The sequence below is a fragment of the Colletotrichum scovillei genome (genome assembly GCF_011075155.1).
Source record: "Colletotrichum scovillei strain TJNH1 chromosome Unknown Contig00006, whole genome shotgun sequence".
Taxonomy (NCBI): domain Eukaryota; kingdom Fungi; phylum Ascomycota; class Sordariomycetes; order Glomerellales; family Glomerellaceae; genus Colletotrichum; species Colletotrichum scovillei.
In genome coordinates, this window is record NW_023336264.1 from 5,528,640 (window position 1) to 5,543,214 (window position 14,575).

The window sequence follows — 14,575 nt, forward strand, 5'->3', positions numbered from 1 at the left end:
GATAAAGCTACAAGACCTCACGTTGAGGCCATTAGTCAAAGTACCTTATTATCGAAGAAAATCAACCCTTTAAGAATAATCAGTACGAGAATACAATTTGAATTGAACAGTTTAGTACTCATATAGCACTTGAATTGACATGCTTTCTTTAGCTTGCCATAATTGAAGGTGAATTATACCAACAGCTGTTTGCCATCGCTCACATCTAGCACCGTGGCCTCAACCGTGGTGATTTAAGCAATTGGTCATATGTAGACACACAATACTACTCCTGAAATTAGCAAACGCAAGGCAGATCGATGTATTATTCATCTTCCGAAATCTCTTACTTGCCTTCTTGTCACTCACGGTTCCTCCATGTTAAGTCCGCACCTGACTAGACGAAGGCCACCATCTAAGGTGGAGGCAAAATAGTATCCGAGCAGCGTGTTAACTTTGATACTACAGGAATGATGCCGCTATCCTATGAGGTACTATCTGATGACAAAGGACATCCTTTAGTAAGGTAAAGTACCTGGATGTTATCTCCATTCGAGTTACCGGTTGTTCCCGTCCTCATCTTACAAGGTGTATTGCGTGAATGGTGGTGCGTAGAGCTGTGGGCATCAGGAGGGACTTTGAGAATCCGGCCCGGCACCACAGACTCGGACGGCAATACGAGCCAAGGAAAGGTGTTGGAGGCGATTGGCTCAATCGCACTGAGAAATGCGGGCGGGGGCACCGGAGGCCGGGCGGCGGAGCGGGGCTTGTGGATATCTCCGGATCGGCCCCCTGCAGCGTTACCGTTCATTCACTTGCGCTAACCCGCACTCGTATTCCAGGACGGTCCCGATCCCTCACGACTTTCTTTCTAGAAGTCTTTCCACGGCCATGGATGATGAGCGCTTGGCGTCCATCTACCTAGACTATGCCAGCGGCAGTCATCTCTTACACACCCTACCTTGGAAAAGGTACACACAAATACCAAATTCAAACATGATACGTCCCTGTTTCCGAATCGGGCAACCCGTAGGAGCTTCGAACCACCAACCCCATTTCCCCGCCACGCTAATGGCTCGCAGGGCCGCTGCGTGTAAGATTCTTGTGATACCTCCGATATTTCCGTATGGAGGGGATCGACATGTAAGAGGAAGCCACCAAACGCCCGTGGCTTTGTCTGTTCTCCAATCTGACGACCACAACACCCCTCGGTTCCTCATCATGGAAGTCTTACTTCAGAAAGCTTTGGATGGCATGACAACTGTGAGGGCATAGTTCCCTGGACTCTATGTCTTGCTGAGAAACGATAAAAGGTGCTTCCATCTCCCGCTCTTGAAGAATCCGAAGACAGACTTACACGAGTCTCAACCACAAATTAAGCCTGCCTACTCACTATACAAACTTACACATTTTCAGACTTGCAAAATATTCCTTAGCAGCAATGACGACAAAGACAAAGCAGCGAACCCGCGTCCCAGTCCGCACTCTCCCCTCCCACATCCCCACAGTCCCTCCCCTCGACGGCGAAGAAAACATCAACGCCGCAAAGGAAGCAGCTTCCTTCCTCAACAGCTTCTCCTCCGCCATCCGCGAGGGCGACTGGGACGCCTTTGGAAAGCTCTTTGCCGAAAAGTGCTTCTGGAGAGACCACTTGACTCTCACCTTTGACAAGCGAACGATCCATACAAGGGACGATGTCGTCGCAGCGTGGAAGACTCTCTCCAAGACGCGTCGTCCCTCGGCCTTCTCCAGTGACAAGGATGAAGACATGGATATGGACGCCGTATGGGCACGTCTTGGCCCCGTGTTCGCAACGCTAGACGTGCCGTTTACTTTCCGCACCGAAGCTCCGGCGTCGAAATGCATCGGCCTCGCCAAACTCATCCCCGGGCCGGATACCAAAGGCTGGCAGATCTGCGTCCTGACGACAGCCGTAGTCGAACTCGACGAGAAACCGTTTGGTACTCTCCCGCGAACAAGCCCATCCCTCATCGAACCCTCTCAGCGCGGCAACCCCCATGCACAAGGTCTCCCCCGCCTCGGCGGCAACGCAGTCTTGGACGCCATTATCGTAGGCGGCAGCTGCACCGGCATCGCCAACGCAATCCAGCTCGACGCCGCGGGCGCCAACGTAGCCGTATTCGACGCTGAGCCGCAGGCTGGCGGGAACTGGTCCACGAAACGCTACGAGAACGTCACACTTCACCACCCGGCTTTCATGATTCAGCTGCCGCGGTTCCCGGTGCCCGAGGGGTATCCCAAGTATCTCAAGGGTACGGATCTCACGCGGTACTTTTCTTCAGCGGTTGAGGAGCTAGGGCTGCCTTTCTTCGGCGGGGTTGCCGTTTTGAAAAACACCTGGAGCGAGGCAGAGAAGATCTGGACGGTGCAGCTCAAGGACGTGAAGACGGGGAAGGAAATGAAGCTCAAGGCGAAGAATATACTCCTCGCCAACGGCTTTCTCGTCGGCAACGATAACCCCCGCGTCCCGAAGCTAAAAGGCAGGGAACTCTTCACGGGACCGGTGCAGCATACGGCAGAGTACCGCAACCCGACAGACTACAAGGGCAAACGCGTCCTTATAGTCGGGGTAGGCAACTCTGCGCACGACGTCGCTGGCAACCTAGCCTCAGACCCGGACGTCAAGAGCGTGACGATCCTCCAGCGCAGCCCGACGGTGCTCCTCGACTTCGCGACGGTGGCGCCGATCCTCATGATACGGTACCAGGGCGACATACCCGTCGACACGGCGGATTTCCTGCAGGAGTCGCTGCCGGTCGGGATGATGCGGGACATGGCGCGCGGGGCGATCGGGATGGCGATCGCGAGGGCGGAGGATAGGAGTCTGGCGCTCGAGGGGCTGGGGTACGCTGTTGAGCGGGATACGTGTCTGATGACCAAGGTGTTTGAGGAGCGAGGCAGCTCGTTCTATGTTGATCAGCCGGGGACGTTTGATCTCGTGTTTGGCGGGCGGATTCAGATTGCGAGGGGCGATGCTGTTGGGTTCGTGGAGGAGGGTGTCGTGGTGAGGGATAGGGAGACGGGGAACGAGAGGGTTGTTGAGGCGGACGGGGTGGTGCTGGCGACTGGGTATGAGGTTGTGGATTTGCCTGCCAGGTGGAAGGGGAGCGGGTTCGTTGATGAGGAGACGGCGGGCAAGTTGGTGAATGTGAGTGCTTTTGGGGTGGATGAGGAGGGGGAGGTTCCTGGGCTTACGACATTTTCTGGGCGTGAGTATATTTGCTCTCTATTCTTGTGTTGGTGTTTGGGTATCGTGATGCTAACTTGAGTTTGAACAGATTCGAATCTCTACTTTGCCGGCATGGCCATTTCCCAGTGCCGAACCAGCGTAAGTCCTCACTCAGGGAGGAACGCTAGTCATATGATCTTGACTGACTTTGTTATTCACAGTCCAGATATACGGCGGTTCAGGTGCTGGCTGACATCATTGGACAATTTCCGGAGAGATATGATCGCAATTACTTGAAGTGAAGCTCAGCTCAGCTCTCAGTTCTGTAACTTATGACCGGAGGAGAATAGTTCTAGGGCATTAGAAGATACGGGATTTGAGATGATGCTGTATACGATATTGACAATAGAATTGTTGATTAAACTTTACTCACAGTCGTGAATTTGAGATGTGATATGAAAACGTCTTGGGGGCCAGAGTTGGGCAGACTTTATTGTTAAGCAACAACTTCCCCTCACCTTGAGACTGGTTCAAACATGTCAACACTTCATCTCACCATACTTTTGTGTCAACTTCCTAACTAAATCCGTACGCCACAGATCCTAACGAAAATGACTGCAAAATCGCTGCCAAAAGTCGAGCGGACGACCATCGCGGGGTCCATCGAGATACCCCGCATCCTCAACGGCCTCTGGCAACTCGCCGGCGGGCATGACCAGGATGTTAACGTCGCGGCAGCAGCAGACGCGATGAAGCCCTTGTACTAGAGAATTTATTGCAGCTTCCCAGATTTCATTAGCGGATAAGCTTACTGACATCCTTGGCAGAATCCAAGCTGGACTCGATGGCTTCGACATGGCAGACCACTACGGCCCCGCAGAGCTCGTCATCGGCCACCGTAACCATACTTCACCCTCCCACGCCCCCGTCACAGCCTTTACAAAATGGTGTCCCGCCGAGACCGGTGACAAGTCCTTCAAGACAGCAGAGGCAGCAGTCGACCTCGCTCTCGAAAGAATGGGCCAGAAGCAGATCGCGCTGATGCAGTACCACGTTTGGGATTACACCGACGACACGTACCTCTACAACCTATCTCACCTGCGCACTCTGCAACAACAGGGGAAAATTGCACATATAGGACTTACCAATGTCGACGCGGCGCATTTGGAGCTGCTTCTTTACTCTGGCTACGAAATCGCCACGAACCAGGTCTCGTGCTCCGTTATTGATCGCCGGCTGACGAGGGGCCGGATGGCGAGGGCATGTGAGCGGCACGGGGTTGGTGTCTTGACGTATGGGACATTACTTGGAGGCTTTCTGAGTGAGAAGTGGGTTGGCAAGCCGGAGCCTAAGGATGACGGGGAGGGGATGAATTGGAGTCTGCGAAAGTACCTCCGCTTCATACACGCCGCGGGTGGCTGGGACGCCTTTCAGCGTGTTTTGGGTGCCGTTGCTGATGTTGCTAAGAAGCATGACGTTTCTGTTGCGGCGGTGGCGGTGAGTTGGGTGCTTGATATACCTGTCGTAAAAGCAGTCATCATTGGGGCGAGGTTGACTTCCGAGAGCGGGAAGTACGCCGAGGCGAACCTCGCGGTGTTTGGTTTCTCGCTGGATGAAGAAGACAGGAGAAAGATTGAGGCTGCGCAGGAAGGGTTGGAGGATATACCGGGGGATTGCGGCGACGAGTACAGGAGACCGCCGTTCTTGACGGCTTCGGGGGACTTGAGCCATCATCACCTTTCGGGGAAGAGCGAGTTGGACGAGGTGGAAAAGGCTATTGCTAGGGGGGAGAAGGTTGAATTCCGCTCTGGCGGGAAGTGGGAGCCCGTTGCTGGGTACTCGCGTGCCGTGAGATTTGGGAGTGTGATACGAGTGTCTGGGACGACGGCGAACCCGCCACCTGAGCTCCAGCCTGGGCTTGCTGCCGTGGTTGGAGGAGTTTCTGCTCGGGCTCAGGCGGTTGCTGCACTGGACATTATCGAGGGGAGTCTTGAGAGGTTGGGGGGAAGCATGGCGGATGTGGTGCGGACGAGGGTGATGCTTCAGCGAGAAGAGGACGTTTTGGAGGTATCAGAGGCCCATGGATGGGCTTTCAAGTGTCATGGGATTCGGCCGGCTAATACTACGGTCACGGCTGGGCTGATTGGGGATGAGGTGCTTGTTGAGATTGAAGTTGAGGCGGAGGTGGGTAGTGGCAAGTCTGTCTTGGTGATTGGGGAGGATCGTAGAGCTGTTTGAGAATGCCTACGAGATATCCGTCCACGTACGCCTTGAACTCCATAGGATGATCGTACTGGCACACCTTACTGATGGTCACTGGCCGAAACCATTCTTGTATTAAAAATGACTTATATAGACCATGCTAGAAGGTCAAAAATCCAAAAATCCAAAAATGAAAGGGACGAGACTCGAACTCGCGCGGGTTGCCCCACCAGGAAACAGATGTTAAGCTGACCTTAACCTGGCGCCATAACCAACTCGGCCACCCTTCCGTATGATGATCAGGTGATCTTGGATGCTGGGGGGCCTCGAATCAGGATTCAAGAATTGTTCCTGGTGTTTTGGAGTGGTGCCCGTTTGTGTACTGGACCTTGAGTGCCCGCGTAGAGAGAAGAAGCCGCCGACTGGCGGTGGCGGGGCAGAGCCGAAAAAGAAAAAAAAATTCGACGGGGCTGAGTGGGTCCTCATCCGGACCGAAGCGAGGAGCCCATGAGACCAATGCCCTAGGTACGTACACAGAGGGGGGCGGGTCGGAGGGTCGGAGGCTGCAGGGGCCGACGATGACGTTGGTTCCCTGTCACCTTCGCTTTCTCTCTTTTTCTCGTCTTTCACAGTTACTGACAATCCACTTTGTTCGAATGAATGGACCACCGACCAATTCAATTCGACAATGGAGAGGACCACTAGTTCGAGAATGCGATTGATACAGACCAAATTCACCATGCCAAGTCTTCAAAAGAGTCTGGGCTGCTTCGGCCGTCCATCACGCACCTCGAGAACCAAGGAACCTCCCTGTTCCCCGCCATGATGGAGCCTTAAGGTGGTCGCATTTTTTTTTTGGGAATGGGAACCCCAAACTGATCGCGATCGAGATAGCGATAAGACGTTGGCGACTTTTGATCGACGAGACGTTTAAATCCAGCGAGTCTATGCGCGCCTAAGAAGCTTGAGAGTAATACCTGACCGAGATTAATAAGAACCCAACGTTCATGCGCCGCCCCAAAAGGAACCACACACGCCACAACACGTCAATCACGAATGGCAACTAGAGCACCGCCAAGCAATATTCTTCATTCGATGGATGGATACATACTCCGTAGACTCTGCGGGAAAAGGAGCCGGAACCGCCGTTGCTCACGTCCCACTCGTTCCTACTTGTACGTGCCTTGATCATCTCGGTCTCGGGATGGCCGCAAGTGGGAAGAAGCTTCGTCCACAGAGTACGCACTACACAGTACACACAGAGCAGCAACGCGATGAACCAACGCCAGAGCTTTTCCCCAGCTTCGCCTCATTTCTGTCTGCTAAGCCGTTTTGGCTGACCGAGGCAAGAAATTTCTGGCGCACAAAGCTCCAGCTCGCACGACTCAACACCTACCGGTACGCCTGTGGTATCCGTACCTTAGCTAAAGTACGAATAGATGGATGACGTTTCCTCCTCGGGCAAGTGGCCACAAGACCATCTCGGTCCAGAGTGCGTGATTGGTTCCAGAGAGACGAAAGCAGCCTTTTTGTCGGGTTTCTCTGCTTTGCTAGTTGCCTCTCTCCACTAGCCTCTTCCTAGAGGTTCAACGGAAGTGGTGTTCGTGCCGTCTCTCATGTTCAAAAGGAGGTCTGTCCGCTGTCTTGACTTGTTGGCTTCCACTTACCTTGGAAGTTGAAATGACTTTTTCCAACTCTTCTGCAAGGAACATTACGGCATTGAAATCAACAACAGACAAGTTTTGGAGGACCAGCTTACCAAGTACCTTGTCGACTTTGGAGTGAGGCTGGCTGCCAACAGGGAACACTGCTCCGAGCTAATTGTCATCGGGTTTCGAAATCCCATCGGGACACTGCGCTTCTGTCGACTAATTCGCCCTGCTCCCACTCATCCACATTACTTGACTTTTAATCCTTCAGCTGTCACGGCCACAACTTCCAACCTTTTTCTTCGTCGCCTCGTTACAGATACATCCTCTAGAGCTTGCTTAGCTGCAAAAAAACTCAATACACGACGGAATACATCAGTGCTAGACAAGCTCCCGCCGGATATTGCCGAAGCTTCATCTGTTTCCGACGAAGTACGGGCTACAGCAATCCCATCTCGATCGATCCATAAAGAAGACGCCGGTTCCCACCCCTATTATAATACCCCTGTTATTGGCCTGCTATTCGTACACGCTGTCAACGGTCTAGACGGATACATCTGAGCACCTCAGCTGACGACGGCTTGCATTGATCACCGCATTGAAAGACGGGACCAACTTGCATCGACGGAAACATTGGTTTAAAACACCATCGCGACACACGCATATCCGACCGCAAAAAGCTTGTAAGAGCTTGCAAGAGGGCACACAGCAACACAGGAACACAGGACCAGCAACAACTTTTCGGACTCAACGTGAAACTCTCTTCTCTTTCAACCCTTGAACGAACCACTCACCCTGCCGGCGCAATCCCATACTTACGAATACCTTGGTTCTTTACCTAATTGCGAATACCCCCGGACTCGATCCCGTGTTTTTTTTTCCCTCTTCCCTGCGTCCTAATTCCTCCCAACGTCGGCTTGCGCTTCGATTTATCCCTTGCGTTCGCCCACACCTCAGACCGACAGCTCAACGCGCAGAGTGCAACACAACGCAAAGCAATCACCATAGCGACAGTCGCATCTCGAAAAGTAACACCCAGACAGACAGACAAACAGACAGACGACACCGCAGCAGCCATGTCGCCCGCCGCGCAAGCGCCCCCGACAGCCGCCGAAAAGGTCGCGTCCTTCTTCTCCCGCATGAGCCCCGTGCCGTCCTTCCCCGACTACACCGGCCCGCACAAGGTCGGCACCGTCGACATTGAGATCCCCGTCTCCGAGTTGGAGTCGCCCAGTCCGACCCCCTACAGCGCAACAGACATCCACACCGTCCAGTGCCGCGTCTTCTACCCCGCGGTTCCCGAATCCAACGGCAAGCGCATCAACTGGTTGCCTTCGCCCCAACGACAACATGTCTCTGCGTACACCCAGTTCATTGGCATCCGTCCCATGCTCGCAGACATTGTCTCGTAGGTGCCCCCTCTTCCTCGAACACTCCTCTAGTACCTGCGCAAAAGGTGCTGTACTAACGTAAATCCACAGATTCCTCCCGCGACATCTGCACTACACCACCATTCCCGTCCACAAGAACGCCGAGATCCTCGACCCAGACACCCCGAACCGACGATGGCCGACAATGATCTTCTCCCACGGCCTCGGCGGCAACCGAAACACATATTCCCACCTGGCAGGCTCCCTCGCCTCCCACGGCATCGTCGTCATCTGCCCCGAACACCGCGACGGCAGCGCCGTGGCCTCCTTTGTCCGCATCCCCGGCAAACAAGATCAGTACTTCATGCGCGACACCCGCCGCGTGATCCCCTACGTCCGCATAGACCATGACGCCCGCCCCGAAATCTACGAAGCCCGTGAAGACCAGCTACGCATCCGTCTCTGGGAGCTCGGCATGATCCATATGGTCACCCTCAACATGGACCTCGGCCTCGCAATGTCCAACCTCAACAAGTCGACACCCAGCTTGACCCAGTTCAAGAACAAGCTCCACGTCCATGAGCCGGGCTGCATCATTTTCGGAGGCCACAGCTTCGGCTCCGCCTCCATTGTCCAGCTCCTCAAGACGACCTACTACGCCGAGTCGTCCGCCCTCGCACACGTACAGAAGCCCTTATTTACACCGCGACCGGACTCGTCCCTGTGCAAACAAATCACGCCAAAGAACGTCACCATGCTCCTCGACATGTGGTGCTTCCCGCTGCTCGCCCCCGGCTCCGCAGACCTCTTCAACCTGCCTCTCCCAGCCTACGCAAACACGTCCACCGCGCCAGGCGGCAACGCCATCCTCGCCGTCGAGTCCGACGCATTCTACAAATGGACAGACCACCTCCACGTCACCGCCCGCGTCCTCTCTCCGCAACCCTCGGCGTCAGTGATCACGCCACAAATCTTCCGCCGCAGCGGCGTCAGCCTGCCCGAGCCAAACTTCTTTTACGTCCGCTCCTCTGCGCATCTATCCCAATCCGACTTCGGTATCCTCTTCCCCTGGCTCACCAAAAAGATCTTCAACTCGGAGGAGCCGGAGCGCGCCCTGCGCCTGAACCTGCGCGCGCAGCTGCAGCTCATGCGCGCAAATGGCGTCCCCGTGGCGCGGACGTGGATAGGTGACCTCGTTGACGGGACGGGGTCCGGGAAGCTGGGTATCTCGACCGACGAGGACGGTGACAACGGGCCTGATGACGGTGTCATGGACGATAAAGTCATCTTTGAGCGGTGCGAGGGCAAAGTGCAGTACTGGAACTGGATCGACGTCATTGGCATGGGCCAGCCTGACGAAGAAGAGGAGGAGGCGCCACCACCGGCGGACGGCTCGACGGCGGCTACTGCTACGACAGCGACGAATGGTGGAGGTAGCGGGTCGGGGGTGAATGCGCAGGTTGCGGGGGTGGAGCAGACGGATCGCGACATGGAGGATGAGTTGGAGCCGCTTCAGGCTGTTGCGAGCGCGGCGCAGATTGCGGCAAGGTCATGACTTCGTGTGCGCTTGTGAGCGATGACGAGGGAGAGAAGGAGACCTCGGTTCGGGGTGACGAGTTGTATAAATCACACGGGGTCCGATGGTTGAATGCATCACGAGAGTAGTATTGTTGTATTTTTAGGAGATTAGCGTAATTAGCATCCAGTGCATCTTGAAGAGCACCCGCAGATACCACGATTAGAATAGTATATATATCTCTTTTCTTGAAGATGTTACTTCGTCAAGGTGGAATTGCACGTGTGTTGTGAAGCAGATGAAATGCACGAGGAACTCATGTAAGTCTACCGCAGTACGGATAGATCGTCCAATTCACTAGCTCGTCGTCACATGTCTTCAACTCCCGTTAACTACCAAACAATCTGAGATCATTTCTCCGCAATTGGGAGATCCGATGAGGCTTGTTTTACTTATTACCTATGACGGGACCATCCGCGTGGTAATCATTGTAAGGTGGTAAGTGCTGTAGGTGTGGTTTGTGTCCCACGCTGTGGCCCTCGGCTGGTAAGTCATACACGTCATCAAAGATGAAGGCGTCAAAGACCGCGCGACGCCATGGCTGGCATTCTATCATTCTGCAACGGCCTTCGTCTGCTGGTAGGAGAGTTAGTTTAAAATGGAGCTCGTTTCCCTATTGCTATACATCAATATTTCTGCTTATCGATAGAAACAAGTAGATTTCAGAATCAGACACAATGGCTCCCGTAAGTTGCTCACTCTCAAGCACACAACCCAACTTTGCGCTTGATCTACGCTCAAGATCTTAACTAACACCACCTCACCAACAGCAAAAACAACTCGAGCGCCTCAAACACGTCGCCGCAAAGGCGAACTCTTCCAACCCGTCGCAACTAGGCGACCCCGTCTCGCTCAAAGCCGAAGTCTCGAAGCTCTCGCCGACGGAAGGGGACCTCGGCGCGGCAGCGGATTCGAAACCTCCCTTTTCCTCTTCCAATAAGCAGTCCAAGGGCAGCGGTGGTCCCGCAGGTGCCAAGAACTCGGACGGGTCACCCGTGCAGGACTATGACAAGAGACGGTTAAAGGACGTTGCCAAAGAGGACCTCGAGAGCGGGAACCCGTCGCAGCTGGGAGATCCTGTTAGTCTCAAGGCTGAGGTTACGAAGAAGGATCCGGCGCCGGGGAGGGCTGATGGGCAGAGGGTTGAAAAGTCTAAGCTGTGATGGGGTTCGTGGTATTATTGAGTGTAGGCAGTAATTGATTATAGTTGGCCATATGTTGTATGTTTTCGTCATGTTCGGTGTTTGCTCATTCTACTTGAGCATTGCCTTGGGAAGAGCCCGAAGCTATGCTAAGAGGAGTCCGGCAATTGAAGCTCTGCTGTTCCACACGAGGATTTCATTTATCTTATATTTGCAAGCATGGCTGAAATATCATTTCGCACAGTATGAGCTGGTACATTGTGGTGAGGGAGGGTTGATTATCTCTACTAAAGTATCTCTGGGCTAGCAAAGTCACATACTTTCTACCGCTCCATCAGAACATCGATCGCTCTCCCAGTCCTCCATTCACACTCCTACCTATGGTCTAAGGTCAATGGCGCGGAATCTTTTCAATTCGACGACATGTCAAGACATGACTGCGTGGATCATCTCCTAATGCTTACTTCGACCATTGATGGAGCTTCTCCACATAGTCCCCTCTCTTCGTATACCTACAAGAATCAGGGGTAGGTGGGATTGGGAGATGGAAAGTGATTTTGACAAGACTAATAAAGAGGCTCAAAAAAACACGAAGTCACCCTTGTGAGTTCATGAGTGTATGCTCGCGCCACGATGCTGGAATCTCTGTGGTCCTGTTGATTTGGATTACATTGGTTTATTTGCTTAAAGGAACTCAAGGCTCTGCGCCTTCAATTATCGTGTCAGATCTCTTCTATTTGCCTCCGGCCAAAGTGCCATTCGTGCATGGGATGCCGAGGCCTGTGGCTCCCTCCAGTCCAACACACTCCATCTCACCTGCGCTGCCATCCTATATGCTATTAGCAAGACTAATCCTTTCATCATAGGTGCCACCTGTGAAGACTTACAGCTGCGACGAGGGTGATGTCCTTGAAGGTGAAGTCCTGACAATGAGCCGCGTCTTTGCACATAAGGTACAAGCCCTTCTTGGTTGAGGCGCCTGAAAATCAAAGTAACATGTTAGTATCCTCTCGTACATGTATCATCTAGCAAGGTATAGTTCGATCGTTTAGAACTCACCCAGACTTTGACTCCAGCATGGGCTGGAAGTACAGCTGCCATCCTTGAGACCCGAGCCAGTATGCGCCTTGATGTTCTCCCAGCGGAAGTTCTTGGCAAACGCAGCCAGCGAAGCGTCCTTCCCGGCAGCGCCCTTTTCTTGATCGACATAGTCCTCGATGAAGTGAATGGGGTAAGCAGTGTTGGTGATTGTAAAGTTGCGCCAGGTAACATCCGAAATCTGGCACGTCGTACCCACGGAGCCCTTGAAGCGAGCTCCCAACAGCGAGTCGTGGATCTCTGCGTTCTCAAACAGGTACCCGCTACCCGAGCCAGACGCGCAGGAGACCGAGATCCCGTGCGTGCCGTATCCGACGACATTGCGCATGGTCACATTGACAGCCGGCGGGGAGACGTTGATGATATCGTCGCCGTTCCAGCTCGTCCACCCGTCAATCACGATATCGGAGCCGCCAACGTCGATACCGTCCGTGTTGAAAGGGAACGCAGTCTTGGACCGCGCGTCTAGCACGGTGTCGGTCATGTAGACATCCTGCCCGCTTATTGAGAAGCACCACGCCACGGGGTTAAGGATCTTGAGCCCCCGCAGCCGCAGACTCGTCACGCCGAACGAGAACATGTGCGGGCGCCCATTGTTGCTGCTGACGTTGGCGCTGGACCACCACTTATCGCCGTGGCCGTTAATCCAGCCCCCGCCCTGGGCGTTAGAGGCTGTGAAGGTAACGCCCTTGCTGTTGGCGACGGTGATCCAGTGGCCAGGGTATATGGAGCGGTTGTTGACCACGGCGGAGACGGCGGCCGGGTCGTCTGAGAGGGTGAGGTTGCCCTCGATCTGGAACTCTACGTTTGTGAGGCCGGAGAACTTTAGCGGAGTGAGGAGGCTGTATTCCGTGCCGGCGCTGAAGACGACGCGGGAGTTGCTGCCGCATGATTTGACCGTCGAAAGAATGGTCGGGGCGTCGTCGCCTTTGGACTTGGGGACGACGCAGGTCTTGAACTGGTCTTTGCCCAGTGTCTCGGGCAGCCAGTAGCCCGAGGCCAGAGAGGCGAGGAATGCGATGCTAAGGAGTGGATGTTGCATGGTGACAACTACTGTAAAAGAAAGGCGTGGTTAGAAAGCTGCTGTCTACTGCATCTGAGTGCTCTACGCATGTTGGCTTATATATATCTTGGCATGCTTGGCAATTCAAGGTCTTCCAGTCCATCATCTTGTCGAGTTATGATGAACTCCTCTAACTAACTTTCACTGGCGCGACGTGGGCGTAGGTTTCCCCTGGGTTAGATTAAGCACCTGCTTCAAAGAAGCATAGGACGAACCCTCATCCCGAGCAGTGTTCCCGCGGGCTGCGACAACTCCAACCCAAGCGGCCTCCCTTCATCACTCATGAGTCAACATAGCCTACGAATTACACGTGTGGAGTGCCCGGAACCCAATGGCAGAACTTCTCCGGATAATCGGCCTGAGAGTCGGAGAGCACGGTGATTAAACAGCGTTGTCTGTGACCAAAGTAGGCAACGTAGGCGCAGCGCAGCCAGGTACCCCAGATGAGAAGCACTCACGCAGAAAGCTTGTCTCGTCTTCATGAACCCGAGTTGCAGGGTCCGACGCCTGGCCAGCCCGCCAGCAGTGCGCGACTCGTAGTTCTGAATCGCACCAACAGCAATCTATATGTTACACGGCCGAATGAACCTTCGTCTGACTCTCTCGTCTGACTTACTTCAAGAAGCCTTTTTCGTATTGTTCAACCCGACACTACCGATGTAATCTACTTCAATTTCGCCGCTTGCCGACTTCCCGGGCCCGACAACTTGGACACCCACCAGTCAGATTGTGAAAGTCAGGTCATGAACCATAGAACACAAGCATCAAGTTCTCTCACATAGGAAGCAGGCGTTTCAGCAGCACTTTATCGGATGACGGCTGTGGAAGCTTGGGCGGTGGCTTCAAATCAAAGCGGATAGACTACTAATCGGCACCAGTACTCGAAGGGAATCTCATGCGTAAGACACGAAGGGACATAAGCATGTTGAGACTTGTGTCTTCCTACCATCTACTGAGCCTACCAACGCCGCTGCCACCGGTGGCCCAGAGAGCAATTATGCATCCATGCGAAATACCGTCCGAAAGAAAGAAATTGGGATAATCCACTATACGCCGCCCTTATGCCATCATATCATAACCGCCCGAAAGGCGCAAAGGCATGTAGTACATGCAATAGAATCCACCACTATTGTCGGTGGCTCGTAAAAGATGCTGGGGGCTTCGTCCATCCGGCCTGTATCTTCCCTCAGCCGACAACGATCTCAAAGACCTTGGAGAAAAAAAAACAGAAACGAAGCCCATACTCCTCCCAAATAACATGAACAATGGCGGACAATAAACTGTGGGAACAAACATGTCCGCCGAG

At 53.8% G+C, this 14,575-nt stretch overlaps 5 protein-coding genes across 5 annotated transcripts; 4 read left to right on the forward strand and 1 right to left on the reverse strand.

Annotated features, from left to right (window-relative positions):
* Window positions 1-1,420: 1,420 nt before the first annotated feature.
* Window positions 1,421-3,471, forward strand: HER10_EVM0005284 (uncharacterized protein; the record flags this gene model as incomplete). The annotated part of the gene is made up of 6 exons (XM_035474906.1): window positions 1,421-1,486; window positions 1,529-1,912; window positions 1,985-2,656; window positions 2,708-3,209; window positions 3,279-3,328; window positions 3,391-3,471. The coding sequence occupies 6 exons, from the start codon at window positions 1,421-1,423 to the stop codon at window positions 3,469-3,471; spliced, it is 1,755 nt and encodes a 584-aa protein (XP_035332602.1).
* A 238-nt stretch (window positions 3,472-3,709) lies between these two features.
* HER10_EVM0006142 (uncharacterized protein) lies at window positions 3,710-5,407 on the forward strand (the record flags this gene model as incomplete). Its single annotated transcript, XM_035475736.1, has 3 exons — window positions 3,710-3,929; window positions 3,997-4,821; window positions 4,897-5,407. Exons 1-3 carry the CDS (start codon window positions 3,781-3,783, stop codon window positions 5,405-5,407), a joined length of 1,485 nt encoding a protein of 494 aa, XP_035332731.1. The 5' UTR covers window positions 3,710-3,780.
* Window positions 5,408-6,843: 1,436 nt separating this feature from the next.
* Window positions 6,844-10,119, forward strand: HER10_EVM0001507 (platelet-activating factor acetylhydrolase). Its single transcript, XM_035471252.1, has 2 exons — window positions 6,844-8,428; window positions 8,502-10,119. The coding sequence occupies exons 1-2, from the start codon at window positions 8,097-8,099 to the stop codon at window positions 9,943-9,945; spliced, it is 1,776 nt and encodes a 591-aa protein (XP_035332171.1). The 5' UTR covers window positions 6,844-8,096; the 3' UTR covers window positions 9,946-10,119.
* A 524-nt stretch (window positions 10,120-10,643) lies between these two features.
* HER10_EVM0012508 (uncharacterized protein) lies at window positions 10,644-11,129 on the forward strand (the record flags this gene model as incomplete). Its single annotated transcript, XM_035481902.1, has 2 exons — window positions 10,644-10,652; window positions 10,737-11,129. The coding sequence occupies 2 exons, from the start codon at window positions 10,644-10,646 to the stop codon at window positions 11,127-11,129; spliced, it is 402 nt and encodes a 133-aa protein (XP_035333516.1).
* A 712-nt stretch (window positions 11,130-11,841) lies between these two features.
* Window positions 11,842-13,248, reverse strand: HER10_EVM0009235 (exo-polygalacturonase; the record flags this gene model as incomplete). The annotated part of the gene is made up of 3 exons (XM_035478727.1): window positions 11,842-11,937; window positions 11,996-12,087; window positions 12,168-13,248. The coding sequence occupies 3 exons, from the start codon at window positions 13,246-13,248 to the stop codon at window positions 11,842-11,844; spliced, it is 1,269 nt and encodes a 422-aa protein (XP_035333090.1).
* Between the last annotated feature and the right edge of the window lie 1,327 nt (window positions 13,249-14,575).

Coding starts and splice junctions, on each gene's coding strand:
- HER10_EVM0001507 (XM_035471252.1), top strand. CDS start 8,097: ATGTCGCCCGCCGCGCAAGCGCCCCCGACAGCCGCCGAAAAGGTCGCG. Junction 8,429..8,501: donor ATGCTCGCAGACATTGTCTC/GTAGGTGCCCCC, acceptor GTAAATCCACAG/ATTCCTCCCGCGACATCTGC.